This window comes from Cololabis saira, chromosome 8 (assembly GCF_033807715.1).
Source record: "Cololabis saira isolate AMF1-May2022 chromosome 8, fColSai1.1, whole genome shotgun sequence".
Lineage (NCBI taxonomy): Eukaryota > Metazoa > Chordata > Actinopteri > Beloniformes > Belonidae > Cololabis > Cololabis saira.
Genome location: NC_084594.1, coordinates 41,025,356 through 41,047,919, shown reverse-complemented (window position 1 = coordinate 41,047,919; position 22,564 = coordinate 41,025,356). Strand labels below are relative to the sequence as shown.

The 22,564-nt window shown below is 42.1% G+C and overlaps 1 protein-coding gene across 2 annotated transcripts in view; it reads left to right on the top strand.

Moving 5' to 3' along the window:
• The window catches only part of LOC133449562 (copine-9-like), a 177,359-nt gene that overhangs the window by 57,639 nt on the left and 97,156 nt on the right, over positions 1-22,564 (top strand). For both annotated transcript variants that reach the window (XM_061728726.1, XM_061728727.1), the window contains exon 4: positions 19,201-19,304. In XM_061728726.1, the coding sequence (XP_061584710.1) occupies positions 19,201-19,304 (104 nt within the window). The remainder of the gene's footprint in view (positions 1-19,200; positions 19,305-22,564) is intronic.

The window sequence follows — 22,564 nt, the reverse complement described above, 5'->3', positions numbered from 1 at the left end:
CGTCACGGTGTAAGAATATTTTGAAATATTCTGTTGCTTTGCTTTCTCTCCTGGTTTATACTTCACATCTAGACTCACCACACTCCTAAATTAAATAACTGGAGGAAGAAACCAGTTTTATAACAAGATACCAGAGTTTTTGTGATTTCCCTCACAATGTGTGTTATCTCGCCAAAAACAGTAATTCAATGATACAACACATGTTAATGTAAAGCTGGAGGAGAAATGGTAAAAAAAACCTTATAAATATCGTCTGTATCAGACAGAGAAAGCACTTTCTTAGAGTTGTTGCTCAGCAATCTATTAACTCCAAGAGTTATTTTGCTCTAGACTTGAACCCATTTGTCCAGTCGAGGAGCCAAAATTCATTACTAATTGTTATAATTAGCAAATGCTAATTTTTTAGGGAGCTAAAGAAAATAGAAGAGTTCTTCCTAGACGGTCTGATTCTTTGTGCACCCCCCCATCACCCCCCACCCCCGTCCCACATGCCTTTATCATTACATTTCTATTGCCTAGCATTTTAGTGCTTCTTACAATTATAATGTGAATCACCATCAGCAACTCTGGTGCACGAGGGACTTCTGATTCACTTGAACAAATTCAAATCAACTTGATAAATATGACTTAAACCAACCTAATGTAGTTCTTTTAATTCCAATAAAATGTTCAAGCTCTTGTAATAGAATAGCCATGAAGGGTTTGACTTTCACTGATGCAGTTTCTGCACTATGATGTGATCCTGACTTAGAGTCGCTTAAAGTCTCGGCTTTTCTCTGGCTCTGTCCCAAACACGACATGTGCACCCTGTAAGGGGGGGTTCTCATTTTGAAAGAAAGAGTTTTAAATCTTTGAATATATTTCTTCAAACATAAGAGATATGTTGATGGTTTAAATGTATTTATTGTGTCGGCTCAAAGAGTTCAAGAGGACCGAAACGGTCGAGGCACAAATCGTGTTTATTAAGAAAAAACTGGCTCAACTCAGCTACTAGTCTAAGTCAGGATGGCACAAACGCTAAAAAATATACCTGTCAGTTAAAATACTGACTCAGAGTCAGCAGGTCCCGACATTAGAAGCATTCTGTTCTGAATTGGGGGTTTAGATTTGGTTCTGTTTGTTAGCTCTGAATATTTGGAGTTTAGCACATGCACTGGGACCATAAAAAGTAAAAATTAAAGCTGCAAGCAGCGATGAACGGGCCCTCGCACTCATGGCCATCGCCCCCCAAAGCATATCAGAAATGACACCACCCACAACTTCCTATGTTAAACCATTCAAAAGTTATAGCAGAAAAAAGGGACAACCAATCAGAAGAAGGGGCGGGGCTAATTAAGGCCAACGAAGCTTAAGGACTCATTACAGAGTCCCATGACACCACCCACAACTTCCTATGTCAAACCAGTCAAAAGTTATAGCAGAGAAAAGTATTCTAGGGGGCGCTGTTGAGTCGTTAGGCCACGCCCATTAATGCAAACCATGAAATATCAAATTTATCGCCAGGCCTGGCTTGCGTGCCTTTTGGGGAACTATCAAATATGGACCAATCAGATGAAGGGGGGGTGCGCTTGTTGGCGTCTAGCGTCGCCACGGTAACACTTTTGAAAGAGAAAAGTAATGCGTGTAGTCGCAGGATGGAGACGCACATTTTGATGTATAACACATCTGGGTTCACGATACGGTTCGGGCCGTATTAATTCTTGAAGGAATGGCTCATATTGCTCCAAAATTACGCGATTAATTCAGAAAGTTCAAAATGGCCGACTTCCTGTTCGGTTTCGGCCATGGCGCCAAGAGACTTTTCTTTAAGTAGTGACATGATACAGGTGTGTACCGATTTTCGTTCATGTACGTCAAACCGTATTATGGGGCTTGAGGCGCAAAGTTTTTTCTGTCTGAACCAATCAGATGAAGGGTGGGCACGCTTTTTGGCGTCAAGCGTCGCCACGGTAACGCTTTTGAAAGAGAAAAGTAATGCGTGGTGTCGGAGGATGGAGACGCACATTTTGATGTATAACACACCTGGGTGCACGTTACGGTTCGGGCCGTATTAACTGCCGAAGGAATGGCATAAATTTCGCCAAAATGACACGATTAATTCAAAATGGCCGACATCCTGTTCGGTTTCGGGCATGACCCCAAGAGACTTTTCTTTAAGTTGCCCCATAATACAGTTGTGTACCGATTATCGTGCATGTACGTCAAACCATATCGTGGGGCTTGAGGCACAAAGTTTTCAAGGGGGCGCTGTTGAGCCATTTTGCCACGCCCATGAATGCAAACCATTAAATATCAAATTTTTCGCCAGGCCTGACTTGGGTGCAAAATTTGGTGACTTTTTGGGCACGTTTAGGGGGGCAAAAAGGCCCTCCTTTCGTCAGAAAAATAATAACGCGAAGAATTCCTACAGATACAATAGGGCCTTCGCACTGAAGGTGCTCGGGCCCTAAAAAGTAAAGAATCATCAATGGAGCTCCATTTCAATGATTCACAGCGGCAACTGGAGGAAAGATGAAATGATCCTCGTACCCCATATCATTAGAATTGGAGCTTTTTTTTGCAATAATGGAGTAAATTTGGGCAGATCTTTTAGAGCAACCGTAACACAGCTGCAGCAGCAAAGGGAGGAGAGGGGCCATGGCAGAAACCGCAGAACCTGAATGCATAATTTAGATGTTTAATGACTGTTAAATTATGGTAAGTGACAAGTATGTTATTGAAAGTGGCGGAAAGGAGGTGTGTTATACGTAAGAGTGACTTTTCATGGAAGTGAAATCCTGTTTGTGAAGAAGTCTAAAAACATAGGTTAGGTAGGTAAAAGGTTCATGAGGTCTCTTTAATAACATTTTATTCTCACAACGCACAAAAAACAGTGATGGGAATATGGATGCAGTCAACACATCAAATCATTCTTGGAAATCACAAAGTTACATTTCTTTACCCACAAACGCATGGGTAGGATGCTATTAGATGTTATTGTAAGTCCTCAATAATTAAAATTTCTAAACTGTGTAGGCGACCTGAAAACCTGTGAAATTCTTCTTTGATGGCTTTCATGGGTTTGTGGCCAGGAAACTAAGAGGCTCCAAAAAAAAGGGATGAAAACGGAGAAAACACAAAGACACCACTTGAGAGCCAGGACCACTGTTCCCACATCTCCAAGCAACGCTCCTTAATTACAACATTCAGGCCTATTTGGCATCCCTGATATATATAAAGAAAACTCACATTAGCAAATTAATAAATAACTACTTAAAGTGAGATGAAAAAATAAGAATTAAACAAGCCAAAATATTTGGTGTGAAGTAGTGATGGGTGAAACACAATACTCACTGTATTATGGTGTACTTTCTGATGGACATGCTGTTGTTCCGACGACTCCAAACATGTCTGTTATAAGTTTCTGGTCAAATTAAATCAAACCCATAGGCGGCGGGTGACTGAAATATTTGGTGAAGCTATATACAGGGAGGAAAGCGCGGGCGTGCAAACATTTTGAGGTTTTTGTTCACCCAAAACTGTTGCGTAACAATGATTTGAGCATAATTTGACCAATATAATAGCAGGATTACCGGCAGGGCAGTCTCCTCCTCCTCCCAGGTCATCGCTGCTCATATGGCCGGCTGCACCATCAGGTGAGCCGGTGTTAGACACTGGGGGGGTCGCTGACGCGGTGGCTGCAGGCAGGGCAGCGGTGCAGTCCCTTTCCTCCGACTCACTGTCACATTGGCAGCAGCTTCGGCAATGTTTTGTGTCTGTTTCTCTTTTGGTTTAAAAAATGAACGTATATCCATCTTGGTCTTGACTTGGAGCTTTGTGTTGTGTTTTGAAAGGAGCGCTGCTGGCTGTGCATTTGTAATTGGCGGACAAAAATGCGGATGTTTACAACATAATGCATTGCGGTTCTGATCACCTGAGCGGTCCGCAGACCAGGGGGGTGTGACTGGCTACTTTTCATTTTTTTTAACCAAAGCCTTGCTGAATTATCACCGCATTGTCACTAGGGGAGCTGAAGCAACAACACACATTCAATATTGCAGCTTTTTATTAATGTTACGCACATATTATATCATTTTTGCAAAATACCTGGCATTGTATTTGGGGAGGCTTAGCCTTCCCTAGACTTCATTACCCGCCGCCCATGCTCAAACCGTTCAGAGACATGTAGAAACTCAGAGTTTGTGGAACAGATCATGACCAGGTTATGTTTACAGAGTAAGTTACCATGGTAACAAGTATACGTTACCTCCGTTTCTGAAATGAGATGGAATTAACCCTCTTTCTTGGGTTTACGTTGCCTCTCACTGTGAATGGAAAACTGAGTTTCCTTCATTTGTGTTTAACATACTCAGAGTTTGGGTAACCTGGGCTTGTGATTTCTATTTTTCTGGATCCACGTTGGATAATAAACTGTTCTAGTTGTGTAGAGCTCACTTCTACGTTAAAAGGCTTTCCACACGACATGACAGTCACCATAACTTTTCCAGCTTTCTCCAAGTCTGCTTTAAGGTACGCAGCTCTGACTCTTGTAGTAATAAATGTAATTTAAGTCTAACCTCTGGCCAAATACTGATGATTGAGAGAAAAGCTCCTGGTCTCACATGATAACGACCCACAGTCCAACCCTGTTATTAGCTATTCAAGAAAAAGAAGACACATACAGTTGTGTGAAAAAGTGTTTGCCCCCTTCCTGATTTCTTATTTTTTTGCATGTTTGTCGCACTTAAATGTTTCAGATCATCAAACAAATTTAAATATTAGACAAAGATAACACAAGTAAACACAGAATGCAGTTTTTAAATGAAGGTTTTTATTATTAAGGGTTAGGCTGTGTGTGAGTCTTTTCCAGCTGTGGAGGAATTTTGGCCCACTCATCTTTGCAGAATTGTTGTAATTCAGCCACATTGGAGGCTTTTCGAGCATGAACCACCTTTTTAAGGTCATGCCACAGCATCTCAATGGGATTCAGGTCGGGACTTTGACTAGGCCACTCCAAAGTCTTCATTTAGTTTTTCTGAAGCCATTCAGAGGTGGACTTGCTGGTGTGTTTTGGATCATTGTCCTGCTGCAGAACCCAAGTGGCTTCAGCTTGAGGTGATGAACAGATGGCCCGACATTCTCCTTCAGGATGTTTTGGTAGACAGCAGAATTCATGGTTCCATTTACCACAGCAAGTCTTCCAGGTCCTGAAGCAGCAGAACAGCCCAGACCATCACACTACCACCACCATGTTTTACTGTTGCTATGATGTTCCTTTTTTGAAATGCCGTGTTACTTTTACGCCAGATGTAATGGGACATACACCTGCCAAAAAGTTCAACTTTTGTCTTTTCAGTCCAGAAAGTATTTTCCCAAAAGTCTTGGGGATCATCAAGATGTTTTCTGGCAAAACTAGGACAAGCCTTTATGTTCTTTTTGCTCAGCAGTGGTTTTGGTCTTGGAATGCAGCCATTTTTGCCCCGTCTCTTTCTTATGGTGGAGTCATGAACACTGACCTTAATGGAGGCAGGTGATCCTGCAGGTCTCTGGATGTTGTTCTGGGGTCTTTTTTGACTCTTGGATGAGCCGTCGCTGCTCTTGGGGTCATTTTGGTCGGTTCCTCCTGGGAAGGTTCACCACTCTTCCATGTTTTCTCCATTTGTGGATAATGGCTCTCACTGTGGTTCACTGGAGTCCCAAAGCTTTAGAAATGGCTTTGGAACCTTTTCCAGACTGATAGATCTTTGTATCTCATTTGTTCCTGAATTTCTTTGGATCGCAGCATGATGTCTAGCTTTTGAGGATTTTTGGTCTACTTCACTTTGTCAGGCAGCTCCTATTTAAGTGATTTCTAGATTGAGAACAGGTGTGGCAGTAATCAGGCCTGGGTGTGGCTGGAGAAATTGAACTCAGCTTTCCAAAGATGTGATAAACCACGGTTAATTTATGTTTTAAAGGGGGAGGGCAATCACTTTTTCACACAGGGCCATGTAGGTTTGGATTTCCCCCCCCCCCTTAATAATAAAAACCTCCATTTAAAAACAGCATTTTGTGTTTACTTGTGTTATCTTTGTCTAATATTTAAATTTGTTTGATGATCTGAAACATTTAAGTGTGACAAACATGGAAAAAAATAAGAAATCAGGAAGGGGGCAAACACTTTTTCGCACAACTGTAATTGTGCACCACTGTCTCCTTGGTAACATCTTATTCAGCTTCACTTTTGGACAAAGCCCTTAAAGTCAATGTGAGACGGATCAACAGAGCTGGGGGTCTTCAGATGTGAACACAATCATCAATATCACTTCATGGCAGTCGGTTATACACATTCATTGGGTTAATGTGTGAATATTGATGAGGATGTAAACACACTGACTTAAACAGGTTTCTTTTATTCTCATAAATCTTTTAGCCTGTTCAGGATCAGAGCTTGTGGATGGTAAAATGTTACGTGGCACCGGCTCTAACTCTAAAGCATCAAATATGTTTTTTCCCTATTTTGTATGTGAATAAAAGTTAATCTAGGGGTAGTTTTAAACTATTTCCCTTGATGCCTTTATCACATCCGCAAGCCGGAGCCTTTTCTTCGTCTGCCATGGGATACTGGAGACCTTTAGCCATTGACTAAAGCAGAGACACACGGTGTGGACCAGAATGCATTTCCCATGGCGCTTTATTTTTAAACATCTAAACCAACTGGAGAGCAGAGGAGCTTTCTCCCGGCTCAGGGTGCCAGGTTGGATTGCAGCCACAGTTGGAAATCTTCCATATGCTTCCACGTCCTGCTCATCTGCCCACTCTCTCCTCCTGGGGATCCTGGACGCTGCTATTGCTGTCTGTTGGTGGGCAATATGGAAGCGGCAGCCTTCTGTGACACATATATTGTCTCTGGTTTGCGGTCTGTGGGCTGTCTGAATATGCCGGCAGATTTGGCTCAAGGCTCCTTTTGATGCAATTAACAGAAATCAAATTTTCACACTAATTAGAAGAAAGAAATAATTACAGCTCCACATGAGACAGACTATCAAGAATATTTCAGTGGAAGCAAATGGAGAATTAAAACAGAGCTTATTAAAAGATATGTGTGTGTGTGTGTGTGTGTGTGTGATTGTGTGTGTGTGTGTGTGTGTGTGTGTGTGTGTGTGTGTGTGTGTGTGTGTGTGTGTGTGTGTGTGTGTGTGTGTGGTGTGAGTGTGTGTGTGTCCTCTCAGATACAATTATAAGAAACTAATCTGCACCCACGCCTCTTGTCTCCATCAGTGTACCTCCCCTAATAACTCTATCCACATGTCTTTCTTGGCTCATTTTAAAACTAATTTGTTTGTTATGCTGGCAAAGAAGTAGTTCTTTTACTTTTTCAAGGTTCCTCTTGTTAAGTTTAAGAAGTTCTGTTGTCTAAAAAACTTTACATTTACATGAGTCGGAGACCGTTGTGCCAGAAGTGACGCTTAACAACCCGCTCTCTGAAGATGTGAACTGTCTTTTGTTCTTTAAATTTGATCACATTTTCCACAAAGCTAATTGGACAAATGACAGTGTGCACAATTGCAAATTTAAATATTGCAAGAAATCATTAAGATTTTTCCAGACGGGAGAAAAAAGGAAATGCAATAGATAAGGATTGTTTTGCTTCATGACAAAGTTTGTGTAAAATACATGAAAGGAGGTTTTTTTTTTGTGTGTGTGTGTGTGTGTGTGTGTGTGTGTGTGTGTGTGTGTGTGTGTGTGTGTGTGTGTGTGTGTGTGCATTCATCATGGACCTCTGTGCACATTCACAGCAATAGAAACTCATGGCTGAATGACTTCAACAGCGCTGCCAAAAAATGTAGCTTCACCACTGTAACATGTCCGAATGTTCAGGTTTACAAAAGTAGTCTCTTGAAAATCAAATATGTGCCAACAATTATCTATAAACAATAGTTAATCCAAAAATGTGGAGATTTGCGAGATTGTTCACGGTTTTCTCAAAAGATTTGACTCAGATCAGGAGAAGTGTTCAGTTTTCCTTTTTTGCTGCGTTTTCCTTTCTTAGGCTTCATTAGCTTATTTCTGACTGAGCCTGACTGCCGGTCCAACCTGCTCTGTCGGGGCTACGCTGTCATGGTAACCTGCTTGTAGCAGGGCAAGTGCTACGGGGCCCGACCGACAGGATAGAGAGGACACGGAGTTTAGTGCAGAACCCTTTTATTTACCAAACACACCCAGGACACACGTGCACAAGCACCACGACCAGCAGCAGCGTCTCTGTCTCTCCCTTATAAGGCTGGCAGGGTGGAGAGGCTGACGGGCCACACCTGTGTCCCGTCAGCCTGAGTGGCTGCAGCTTCTCCACCCTGCCACACTGCTTTTAAAACAACATTAGGCTAACAGCAGCAGAAACTGCGCAAACCCGACTTATGCTGACACTTTCTGGCCGGACTGGGGGTTTGTATGATATGAAAAAAAACGTTGATCACTGTTTGGTTGAGTGGCTCTGGCAGGTTAGCGGGACCTAAAGAGGCTGGACGTCAAACCACTGAGTCTGCCTCTAATTTCTCCTTTTAAAGTTCTCACTTGTTGGATTAACTGGCTTGATCATAAAGAGGGAGTTCACCAATTTCAAAACAGTCAAACAGTCAAATCATGAGCTGGAACGGGTAAAAGAGCAATGATGGTAAAAAAAAAGGGGGGAAACTCCAAGGAAAAAAAGTTTTTATTTGAGAAAAAAAAAAAAAAAAAGTTCTTCTTTGAAAAGATGGATCCTGGCTGGAAAGGAGATACAAAGTATAATCAATAATAAAATCACATTATTTGTTGAATATCCTCCGGTCGACCAGAAAGAAGTGTGTTGCTGTGAGCTAATCTACTGTAACTGAAAACACGAGCCAGTTTTTCTGCACCTGTCATGGGAAGGGTAGGATGATTTTTGCTTCAAGAAGTTTATTTATGAGTCAAATTACCTGTGCTTATGTACTACAGACCCAAGGCTGCAGGAGAAGAGTTAGGAACAGAGAGAAAGGCACAAATCCAGATGGAGACGTTTATTTTTGAAATTACATCTTAATATAATTAAGCTTTTTATATATCTTAATGGTTTAATTTCTCACAGTCTACACTTGGAATTAATGACCTTTTGCTCATCACAAGGGCACAAGAAGGAGATGTGACTGAGATGTGAGTGGACTCAGGAGTCCTGAATCCTAAGCTGGAATTGTGGTACCAGAGCTGCTGTTCTCCTCAGGTTTGTGCAGGAGCTGCACTTGGATGCTGTGGAGAAAGTCAGAGATGGTTTGAGCACGTGCAGAGGAGGGATCGTAAATATATCTGGAGGGATGATGAGGGTGAGGGAGGCCGGAAAGAAGACCAAAGAGGAGATTTATGGACGTAGTGAAAGAGGACATGAAGGGAGCTGGTGTGAGGGAGGAAGTTGCAGAGGACATGATTAGATTAGATTATAACAATTTGTGTTATTCTTCACTTAAACAATTTAAAACATTGAATAAACATGTATTATTTTATTTACGCCTCCCTCACCTGGGTCATGTGATCATGTGATGCATTAGTTGGAACAGTAGATGATCTACCTAGGATTTTTACCTTGCGGTTGAAACTGTCCTGTTTCCACTGCGGTCACGTGATTTACTCAAACGGAAATAGCTGATCTTAAATAAAAACAACCCGACATTTCATCTCTGCACGTTCGAGCAAGGAGGGATGCCAAAAGAGGGCAAAATCTATGCTCTCTGCATGTCATGTAATAATGAAGAAATTGCACATTAAGTAGCAGCTCATTGTTTAGAGATTATTGTGAGGATGATGTGGGACCACCGGCATGACCGGGCTAAACTGGGTGCATTAAGTTAACCATCACCTGCATGCAAACAGGTCAGTTTTTACATCAGGAGCTTCGATGCAAAAGTGACACTGGAAAATAGAAAGTATCACAATTTCAACAGAACACCAATGATTAAGACTAAAAACCAAACAGTTCTCATGTCAGGTCTTTGCAGCCCATTCGTGCGGTCATCAAGCAAGAGAACAAACTACATTCCTCTGTTGAAAAGACTCCACAAAGAGAGGGATGAGATCAGGATCCATATTGATCCGCTGAGATAGAGGCGTGTGAGCTGTTGGAATAGCTCCACGATGTCTTGGTTCTGTTTATAGGATCAACTTACCAGTGCTCAACTTTGATGCCATGCGGTGAAAAAAAAAGAAAAGAAGAACCCAATAAGTTGGATGAGGTGATTTTACAGCTATACGCCAAACTTGGGATGAATAATACAGCCGCAGGCCTGTGACAGACAATGTGGTGCAGCACGTAACCAATTAAAACTTCACGAGTGTGACGCTCCTAAAGGCAAGGCGTTCAGGAATTGAAGCATAATGTTTCTCAACATAAAACAGCAAGACATTAGAAGCTTTCATCATCCAAAATTCACAATATTCCAAAGTGCTTAAGCACTTTCCTGGAATATGCACAGGAGTTTATATTCCTGAGGGGCAAGACTGAAAAATAATAGTGGATTTCTGTGCTCTTATTAGGGGAAGGTCTTGCTCTTTCAGCAGGACGATATTAAACGGTCTGCTCATGTAAGAGCACAGCAGTACAGTTGGGTTGTAACAATACACATTTTAAAACTGCATACTATTTTAGTATATTGCACTGGTCTTTAAATGTAGACACTCAGTGTGGAGCTGATGCATCGCATACTACATCCCATAATGCAATGTGCAACCACAGCGGTTAAAGATAAGGCAACAGTACTCCGTGGTTCATTTCCACTTTTCAAAACTGGAATTTGTTAATTTTTAAATTGCCGTAGTTTTGCTTCAGTACTGTGGTGTATTATGTAGTAAAGACAAACGTACCTGTGCTCCCCAGCCCTAGTCCCAGACTTGGGACCTGGCTGGGCTTGGCTGGGCCGGGGCCTGGGACCGGTCCCAGGCCAGAGCTAGGGCCAGGGCAGAGCTAGTCAAGGTTGGGTCCAGCCCGTCACTAGGAATGGGTGATATTTTACCGTTCACGATATACCGTCAAAAAAATTCCCCACAGTAAGAATTTGTCGTCTCGCGGTAAAAATGATAAATTCCCGTTGATGACGTTTTTGTCCACGCACAACGTACGTGTGCAGGAAGGAAGGAAGGAAGGAAGGAAGGAAGGAAGGAAGGAAGGAAGGAAGGAAGGAAGGAAGGAAGGAAGGAAGGAAGGAAGGAAGGAAGGAAGGAAGGAAGGAAGGAAGGAAGGAAGGAAATGAGCCAGACAGAAAGAAAGAAAGAAAGAAATGAGCCTGAAAGAAAGAAATGAGCCTGAAAGAAAGAAAGAAAGAAAGAAAGAAAGAAAGAAAGAAAGAAAGAAAGAAAGAAATGAGCCTGAAAGAAAGAAAGAAAGAAAGAAAGATATGACCAAGAAAGAAAGAAAGAAAGAAAGAAAGAAAGATAAATAAATTCCCATTGGTGTAGTTTAGTAGTATTTCGTATCTTTTAGAGCAGTGATTTGGCTCCAAAGACTGAATGTGGTGATAGATTTAGAGTTAAAAAGGTGGAGTTGAATTGTTTTTTTTTTATCGTCATTTTTATCGTTATCAAGATAAATACCAGACATTATTGTGATAAATTTCTTAGTCAATACCGCCCATCCCTACCCGTCACATGCCAGTCAGCCCAGTACCCCTAATTCACCTACTGTACGCAGGATGCTGCACGTGAGTTTGAAGGAGACGAGGTCTCAGCTGTCTCAGTTCCGCTCTGCTGAACATAATTTAAGCTTGCTGCACATGATCATCAGGACATGACAGGTTTTGTCAATAATGAATGAAGTACAGCTGCAGAGATCCCACGCTGCTCTCATCAGTCTGGCTGCTGGGGATCCTGCTGCTATGATACCAGCAGTCCTGCAGTCAAGAAAACAGGGGGAAAGTTGACCTTTTTGTATCAGTCCTCGCAGAGATGCACTGATGCTATTTTTTTTCTTTTCAGTATAGTGTTTTTAAATTAGCTTTTTGTTAAATAACTGTCAGGATCTTTAAATAGTAGGCGGACGGAAGTGCAGAGGAACTAAATCCAAAAATCACAGTGCTTAAAGATGCCAAAGAGACTTGGGTAAGTCGTGCAGCCTGAAGATCATAAGACGTGTGAACCAAACACAATGAGCTGGGAACATGCAGGGTTAAAAGAGCTATGAGACCAGGTGAAACAGATGAAGGTGATGAGGGCACAGGTAAAGTTGCTTTCGTCAACGAAAATTACTAAATATCGTCGTCAACAAAACTTTATCACCTGATGTTACGAAACCCTTGATTAGGCCATGTACAGGAGTTGAAACCAAGGGTCACATAGCATGATATTTAAGATAAAGGGATCCCAAACATTAAAAGATGCAAATGACTGAATAAACACAGGGTAATTAAATGGTGTGCTCGTTTTTACTGTCAATCCAGCAAGATATTTACAATATTTACAAGTTTAGCAAAGTACCAAAACAAAAGTATGGAGGAGAAGGTGGAAGAGAATTACAGAAACACAGAGAACGCTACCTATGTGGCACGTAACACCTGAGGAAAACGAGACGCAACGAAAATGCTGGTCATGTGACTATAACGATAATTAAATATATAATGCAATATCGTAGAGGAATAAAAACCAGACTAAAATGTAGATTACAAAATAAAAACTCTGCTAAAATGTGTCTTCATTTTCGTTGACCAAAACGAGACGAAATGTTCTACCAAAGATCCTTAATCTCCATGTTTTCAGTAGTCTCTGGTTTAGTTCTGCTGGGTGACGTTAGTCCTCAATCCCAGTCGCTGCAGCGGGGAATCAGATCCAGAAGATGCAGCTGCAGGTTGTAAACTCAAATTAGAGTCTTCTGTATCTGGAATGAATGTATTCTTGAGTCTATAAGGTAACAATAATAAAATAATAAGATAACCTTGTTTGAATTGTAAAATGGGTTTGGCTAAATACAATCTTTGACTAAAACTAGACTAAAATGGTCCTGGACAATTCTGACTAAAATAAGACTAAAATGCTGTCGTGCAACTCCGGTAGCTGGCTGTCCAGTTATCGAAGGGTTATTAATAATTTTATTAATAATTATTAATAATTAATAAAGTTGACTATTTATCAAATTGAATGATCAATATGATAAATAAAATCCTCGGGGCACCACTCTGTTCCTTAAGCAGAGAAATGATAACTTTTAACAACAGAAAATCAGTCTCATATGATTTGAATTATCCTGCATAACAGCAGATCCTACTACCACTTACATGATAACAGTTGAAGGCGTGATATCCGAACACTAGGCTCTGCTTAAACAAATCAATTTGTGACCAAATCTTGCATGAAATAACAACAACCACTCATTAAAAATCAATCAGGATTTATTTACATACAGGTGTCAAAAGATGATAAACGCAACACCCCAAATAAACCTGATGGCCGAACTTAAGTATAATAAAACCATTAACTAACTAGAAAAACAACAATCAATAAAAATGAAATGACAGTTAAATGCATGGAATGAAAAGAAAAGAATCAAATGTAATAATAAACATGGGACGGAACGAACATCTACAGTTCAAGCGTGGCTGCAGTGTTTAAAAGGAGCCGGGCTCCTGTGGTATTTTAAAGATGGCGGAACTGTAAGCACGCCACGTGCAATTAGAACGGGTGGTGATCCCGGTGTTTAAACCGTGATCAACTAGCGAAACGGCGCTTTAAAACATGAATGACTAGCAGAAAGTAGTGACTACAAATTAATGACAACAGTCCTGATAATGATGCTGATGTAATCTCAGCTCTGAACACAGATTTAGCTCTGAAACACTCCCAGTTAAACTCATACACCCAGGTCTCAAAACCTCACGCCTCCTCGGGTCTCCGGGTGTTACTCCCGGTGTTTTAAACGTGACTACTGGCGAAACGGCGCCACCAAATGAACAAATAACCGTAATATGCACACAGTAATTTCATTAAACATAAATTCAGGTCTACACCAGTGACTGATCGCCCAGACCGCAGCTCACGCGTCCTCGGGAGTCCGGACCTGAGGCTGCAGGCTCCGTCGCCTGCGGCTCGGTCCTGCAAGGGGTTTCCTGACGGGGATCCTCAGTTTCTGCGGCCGCTCGGTCTCTCTCCTCTCCTAACTCCACAGAAAAAGTGAACAGTGGCTGTAGAAACCTCACACCCGTCCTCAGCACACCGCCTCGCTGCGCACAGGGGGCCGGTTCCTCCCTTCAGAACGTCGGCTCGTCCCGTGTTGGGTCGCCGGGCTGCGCGAGGGCCTCGCGGTCCAAAGGCTGGAGCTCCTGGCGGGTTTTGGCTCCCGGAGCGGTCGTCCTGAATGGAAGACAGGGCTCGGAGAAAAAGAAAGGAGTTAAGGCAGGGAGACAGAGTCCAGAGCGCGCTGCGATGGCGTCATCGGTGCCTCGCTCGGGATTGGGTGCGCGTCGCTCTCAGGCGCCGCCCCATCCCGCAAGGCATGCTGGGATTGTAGTTCATGCCAGTTTCAGGCCGGGGGGGGGTTGACCAGGGTTTCAACGTTTGAATACGGTATACATTCACAAAATGTTCATAAACCTTTATAACAGTCCCCATGATCACTGGGTGTGGTCCAACAATGCTCAGACTTTTAGTCGACTGAAACTTGACACGACTAAAAGAAGAATGAACGTGACTAAAACTAATAAGAACTAAAATGATAGCTTGAGCCAAAGACTAGATTAAAACAAAAATTGAAACAGGCTGACAGAAACAACACTAGGCACAGCTGCAGGTCATGATGTGAGGAACTGAGGAATGCTGGGAGTTGTAGTTTCAGGAGTGGTGATCAGAAGGCTGGCGGTGCTGACTGCGGTATCGCGTGAGAAGAGCACGTCAGATAAAGGATGTCTATTAAATAAGGAAACCCTGGAATGAAGTTTAAAGTGTAGCCACAAATATGTCAAATAAAATATCATTCATATTTGATATTTGAACTCAAATGTTGTCATAAAACTCAGTGCCAGCACATTTTGATGATCTATCAGTCTCACATCGTTTAGAAAGAGCAGTTTCAGAGTTGGATTTCCTACCAAGGAAACTACTTTGGCTCTAAATGGCCAGTTGTGCCGAAAAATCCAATATTTTCAACGACCAACAGAAGAGGCTCCTCTGTGTCCTGCTAGCCCACAGTGACGAGGTGGTGGAAGCTGTTGTTAAAGGAGACTCGCAGTACAGACTACAAGAGGATGTTTATCTAGGATAGTCAGTCCTGTAGTTCTGACCCTTAATACTCTGCTTTCTGGCTTTTTTCTGGGGACTTTTTCTCATTTCTGAAAAGCAGACTCCAAAGTCTGCTGCTGGGGTTTATCCCTTTTTCCTTTTGACTTGACAAAGTCATGCTTTTTACATGCTTACCGTAATTTCGCGACCATAAGGCGCCCTTTTTTTTTTTTTTTTTTCTTTAAAATGTGCCGGTCGCCTTATGAAACGGTGCGCCATATCTATGCTTTGGGTGAAGCCCGGGGGAGTTGCGGACGTGAAGGAGACCATCCACAGACAAGGGGGAAGGGGGGGTGTGTGAAGCACCCGTGGTCTGCGGACGTGAATGACACCAGCCACAGACGTTAAAGGGGGAAGGTGGGGGGTGTGAAGCACCCATGGTATAAGCACACGTGCGTGTGTGTTCTGTGTTCTGCAGCGCGTGTGACGCGCACTGCTGCAACCCGACTTCCAGGTTCCCAAAGCGGGATCAGATCAAATTCTCCTGGTTCCCACCCGCTTTAGGAGCAGGGATTTCAGGGGTCTGTCCCAGGTCGGATAAACTTCACCCTGCAAGATTTTCAGGCAAATCTGTCGGTTTGATCTCCGGTAACCAAGATGCAGAGGATGCGCTCAGGAGCCGCCAGGCTCCCGCCGCGGGTTTGCCGGGCCAGGGCGCACCATCCCCGGGGCAGATCCGGCCGAAATGCCGCTGGTATTTCCCCGGGAGCCCCTGCTCCCATACAGGTGGGTGGCTTCGGTCCCAGCCGGTCCGAACAGGTCACATTCCCGGTTAAAGCCGCTGTGACGCGCGCTGCTCCACCCCGCTGGGGAGAGACGGGCTCTGCGCGGTGGAGGATCCGCACAACGGGGTATGAAAAGTTTATTTACTGTTGTGCAGAAAGTGTCTGACACCGAGGAAATTCGGACTGGCGCAGCTGAATTAGTGGAGCTCTTTAATGCAGAAACAGAGGTTTTGCTCCCGCTCTATTTTTTAAATAAGCGCTTGTGTGCTTGTGTGTGCGTTCTGCATGTGTGTGCGTTCTGCAGCGGGTGTGTGTGTTTTCCGGCCGGCGTGTTTTGCGGCACGCGTGTGTGCAGCTCTGCTCTGTAGACTGCGCCTTTTGGGTCGGTGCGCCATATGTATGTTTTAAATCTAAAAATGACACACAAAAATGAGGGTGCGCCTTTCCACACGGTGCGCCGAATGGTCGCGAAAATACGGTAATAAAGTTATACCAACTCTGAAAACAGCTGATATCAAGACCTTTATATGCAGCAGTATCAGTGACTATTCAAATATATTCTCTTTTCTTTTAATGGTCATTCTGATGGTCATTGTTTCACACAATCCTCACTGCAAGCTCACTGCCGAACACTGTGCATGTGTCTTCTGTAGAAGGATGTCCATCTGCGTGGTTAAATGTAAACGAGACCAAGAGAATCATGCAGTCCACGCAGTGCAAAGATGCTCTGCTGGAGAAAAGATTCAGTGTTTGCACTTCGGTACCTGCGTTTCCTTGTGAAAATGTTTCAGAAGGGAATGAAGTTTGGTCTTTCCTAAGTAGGCATCAAAGTAACCAGGGATAAGAGACACATTTTCAGTTTTAAGGAGATGAAATACCTCAGCTGTGAGGAAAATATCTCCAGAATGTTTTTCACTGAGTTTGGGATTATCGAGCACACAGCTTCAGGTTGTTCAGCAAAAAGAGAGAGATGGAGTAATTTTACAAAACGCCTGAATTCTGTTTGTACAACCCCCGACCGACAGCCCGACTGCTAGTGTCCAACCCAAGCTCTGAAAGTCTGTCAGCTGTTAATGGACATGGACATCATCATGTCATGGACATCACAGACCCAGACCAAAGTGGGAAATTCCTCCTCCCGACTTTTACCTCCACCCAACTCCACCTCATGCTGCATCTGCTGCACCTCTGAAGTGTTTTACTGATCTAATAGGAGCCAGGTAGAGTCACGTTTTTGTGGCTCCACCTTCAAACCAGCTGCTGTGGACACAACTGTAAAGATATTATTGGAAAGGAGGCGGTTCTACCATATCTCTGTGGCATTATGGCCAAAACATGTCACCTAAAGTTAATTAAAAAATCAGGAAACTGTCAGTCAGTCTTTCGTAAAAAGTGCATTATTCTTCTCTTTTAAGCTATCCAGCTGATCTCGTGAAACATAACAGGATATGCGGCCGAGGTCTCACAAACTTAAAATGCTCAAGAACGATGCCCACATTTGTGTTGTTCATCAGTGACTGTGTTGTCAGTTATAGTCAAGTCAAGTCAACTTTATTTATAAAGCACTTTAAAAACACAGATATGGTCCAAAGTGCTGGACAGGCAAATGGAAAACAAAGACAAAACACCGTAAAACACAAGACACATAAATAAAACAATCATGATAATTTAAGTGGAAACAATAGGATAGAATAGAAGATAAAATAAAGAATAAAAGGATAAAATAAAGTCAACTGTCTTGCTAGGTGTTAAAAGCCAAGGAGAAAAGGTGGGTTTTGAGAAGGGATTTAAAAACAGACAGAGCTCAGAGAGGTACGGTGGGGCAAGACCATTCAAGGATTTAAAAGCAAATAGAATAATTTAAAAATGAATCCTAGACTGTATGGGCAGCCAGTGGAGGGAGGCTAAAATGGGGGAAATGTGCTCATATTTACGTGTGCCAGTTAAAAGGCGGGCTGCAGCATTCTGGACCATCTGGTTATATCCTTATTATATCCTCACCTTACTCCAAATGAATATGCCAAACTAAACGCAACCATCTGTACTTCTGCCTACCCCATAACGAGTAGCCTCGCACGGCCAGTTCCTTCCTCTTCCTGGAGGTGGAACGGCGTCGTACTTCAGTCTGCAGATGTGACGTCTGGGGACGTGAGCGAAAAGGGTAGGGCTTTGTGTGTCGGCAACACAGAAATAATGGGCCATTTGGCAGAGATGAAAATTAATAAATAAGTAAAATATATCAGATAGGGCTGGGGATCGATTCAAATGTCAAGAATCGATTCCGATTCTTAAGATTCAGAATCGATTATCAAGATTTGATTCGATCCGATTCAATTCGATTCCGATATTGATTTGGGTTAGTGTTATTAAAACTGTTTTTTGAGCTGTTGCATGAATTATATGACTGTAGTTATGCAAAATATTACTACTAGTATCATATTGAGTTTCGACAGCAAGTATTGGCAGCTAATGATGCTGTAAGGACCAATCAGCTCCCAGAATGCTGATAGAACTGCTTTCAGAAACATCATGTGGGTCAGAATTACCAAACAGATCCAGGGAGGAAACAGAGACGGATGAAATCGGTTTTATTTTTTCCATTTTCAGTCTATTTTGGTTTTTAATTTTTGAGCATTTGGTTTTTAGCATTTTTTGCAAATGTAACCCCAAGACAGTATATAAAGTAATGAAATATAGACAATTTATGCAATTATAACCGAACACTTTAATGTTTTCATACCTTTAAACATATTTAAAGGAAAAAACATGGCACCAGTTATTCTCGTGTCCAACAAAACATTCCTTTTTTGGGAATAAACAAAAAAATAACCAAAAGTTGTAAAAAAAATAATACATAAATAAATAAATAAATAAACGAAAATTTAAACCCCCCCCAAAGAAAAAAAAAAATAAAAAAAACTGATCTTTAGACATATGAATCGATTTTTAGGAATTAATATGAGAATCGATTTAGAATTGGGAAATCGATTTTTTCAACACAGGCCTAATGTCAGAGTGGATAAAAAAAAAAACAGTTTTCGGCCACAGTGCTCGGAGAGGCAGAGGCTGGCTGGACGGGGCATAACATTTCAGAGTCAGTTTGTCTAACACCGATGCAGCGTCCATTAAACTGCAGTTCAACTAACAGCAGAGGTTCCTTCAAGCATCAGCTGCTTGTTTTTACTCTCATTGAACGGATATTTTGAATTCATGCGTCACTGACATTTCTTTCTCTCGTCTGTGTCTCTAGTTTGGTCGGACGGAGGTGATCGACAACACGCTGAACCCGGACTTCGTCAGGAAGTTTGTCCTGGATTTCTTTTTTGAAGAGAAGCAGAACCTTCGCTTCGACGCGTAAGCAGAAACGTCTCCACCTTTTGCCTCCACAGCTCCATCCTCGGTCTGTTTCTTCTTCTTCATAGCTACCAGAGACTTTCATGTCCAGTTTTGATATGAAAGCATTTCCTCTCGATTGAGTCATATTGTTCAGACACCACAAATCCAAATTTTTGCTTCCAAAGTTTTGCTTCATTTTCCCATAACGATTAAACTATAATCACAGGATTGGGTGGGTTTACTTTATCGCTCAGTAAAAAGCTTTCTTACAGAGTTGTCATTAACTAGGTTGTCGAGCAATTCAAATGTTCATCATGACATGACGGTAAGTAGCTAAAATGTCCCAAAGGCCTTTGTTATGTAAAAATATCGGTTTCAAATACATTTGAAGTATTCGATTTTTTTGTGAATCTCCATCTCATCCTAGCCGTTCAGCCTAAAGCAACATGGGAGTCGGTGCTGCTCATCTCCTATGATAAATCTGTTCTCTCTACAACACGTTATACATCAGAAACATTGATATTTGTGAGAACATCCAGTGACTTTTCCTGGTCAGGGTTAAGATCAGGGTAGTCCTCCAGTTGTCTTCCGGTTGTCCCTGTTATTGCTTGTCTCTATCCCGGCTTGTGAAAAAACATGGATGTATAGTTTGTGGCAGACTCACAAGGGGGAACCCAAGAGCGAGACCGTGGTGGAGGTGGGTAGAGTAGCCAAAAACTGTACTCAAGTAAAAGTACTGTTACTTCAGAATAATATGACTCAAGTAGAAGTAAAAAGTAGTCATCCAAATAATTACTTCAGTAAAAGTAAAAAAGTACTTGGTGAAAAAACTACTCAAGTACTGAGTAACTGTTGAGTAACGTCTGATTTATTTTTTTAACACAACCATTCAAACAGACAAAAGTACAAAATAATCATCTTCAGGCAAATTAAATCAATAAAATAAAAAAAAATAAAAATAGCTGAAATTAAAATAATCTTAAAGTAAATTCAAGTACTTAAATAACAGAATTAAAAAAATAAATTAAGTACAAAATGTCAAGCCTTTGTACTTTTCTTTTTTAACCAGCAGAACTAGAACAAGCCCATGAACTCATAGAAACTCTGTGTGTGTTTGAGTCTGTGTAAATGTGACAAAACATGCAAAAACAAATATTTTTCCCAAAGAATCACCCAGTGATGTCATGAGATTGACGCGTACACGGATAAAAGAAAAGTAAAAGTAAAAACTATAGTGATTCAAAACTACTCCTAAAAGTACAAAATTTCCCAAAACTTACTCAAGCAAATATAACGGAGTAAATGTAACTCATTACTACCACCTCTGGACCGTGGTGGAGTAAAGAATGAATTTATTGTAGGGAAGGGGAAAAAAGGGGTCCGGTTAGGGCAGAGGTGGTTGCTGGCACGGGGAATGGCTGGCGTGGGGAGGAGAGGAAAATGGAGGGCTGAGCGAAAGGCAGGGGCAGCTTGGAGCCCGAGGGTAGCTGGCAGATGAGAATGGTCCTGGGGGAACAGCAGAAAAACAATCAGTAACTGAGCTCAAAAACCAACAAGAAGATCTCACTAGGATTTCACTTGGATCAGCCTGACGTGCGCACCACGGAGGTTTGACAACAATCTGGCGAGGAGTGGTGGAAAAGCCAGTGTAGATATACTGCAGTGGAGATGAGTTGATGGACGGCAGGTGTGGAGGAATCCAGGAGCTGAGAGTGAGTGGCAGATGACCACACCCACACCAGCACACAGAACAAAACACAGGGGGAGACACAAGGAAACACAAGGGAAGAGGGAGGTACAGCCATGGCTGTAACATAGACTGCGTTTCCATGCATCAATAACCCTTTTAAAACCTGAATATTGGCAATAACCCAAATTTGCACGGCCATGTAAACACCAATAACCCCTTTGAATAACCAGAATTTGCTCATATCCGGTCTTTAAAAACCCGAATATGAGCCCTGGGTTTATCTTTCTAAAACCTGAATATTGGGTCATGTAAACGCCAAACGGAATATCACCATCAAACGGAACAGGAATTTGTTTTCTGCACATGCTCTGTTCACAAGGAATCCTGGTCTTTTGAGTCCAGGAAGTTCTTATAAACACGGAGAAACCAAGACCAGGAGGAGACTAATCACTTCATAAATGTAATGAAGGATATGAAGATTTCTGCATTTGTAGACGGTAGAAATTACCGGGATAGCCAGATTTACAAGAAGGTGAGAGAAAAGTTGAGCAAAGCAGCATTTGTTTTGAATTTGGATACAGGAAGAAGAAGTGGAAATTACGCTAATTGCGTCATCACGTTCTCCGCGCGTTGCTGGTTTGATCCAGATATCCCAAATGATTAATTACCATGTATACAGGGATAACCCTGTTTGCTCACGCATGGAAACGGAATATTCCAAATGTTTCAGTAACCGGAATATTAGCAATAACCCGAATTTTGACTGCATGTAAACGTAGTCATAGTTGAGGGCACCAGTTTCATTAAAGGGATTAACCTCCTCACCTTCAGGGGAACCATCTGAGCTAAACATTGCAAAAGTTCCCTTTTTACTGCTATAATGGGGATCAATTAAAATGAATTAAAAATGGCACCCTGCACCCCTCTTCATGTACACCTTTCCTCTTTCATTCCCTCGTGCTATTCACTCACTCGTCAAACAGATTCACGGTTCCATCATGGTGGCACATCTTTCTAGTGTTCAGCATCACAGGAAGATAGCAGCCACTCCAACCACGCTCAGGATCAAATCCAGGCGGTGAGACAGTTTCTCAAGCCCTTTTAAGTGCAGGGACTCTCAACGTCTGTCATAATCCAGTTCAAGTCAGAGAACAGACACCTTCCAACTGCATCACCTCTGGGATCCAGCGTGATATGAGGTTTTCCATCTTCACAGGTCTGAATGTAGTACAAACGCTGACTGCTCAGTCTGACTTTGTCTTTGTATTCAGCCATTAAGGTCACTATGGTAGTCTGATCAATACCAAAGATTATTACTTTTTAAGACAGTACATTTCACTTTAACCAGCGTTTTTTATTTATTCATTTATATCCTTCATTTAACCAGGTGCAAGTCTCATCTTTTTCAGGAGAGACCCAGCCAAGAAGGCGGCAGCTAGTTAAAAACATCAGGCAAAACAAGACAACAAACAAACAATCACCGTCAAAATAATTCAAATCAAACAGTTACATTACACCACCGAGGGAACTCTTTTCTCTCCCACAAAACTGAGAAACGAGTTCTGTCAATTCATGTCTGTGTGGAAAT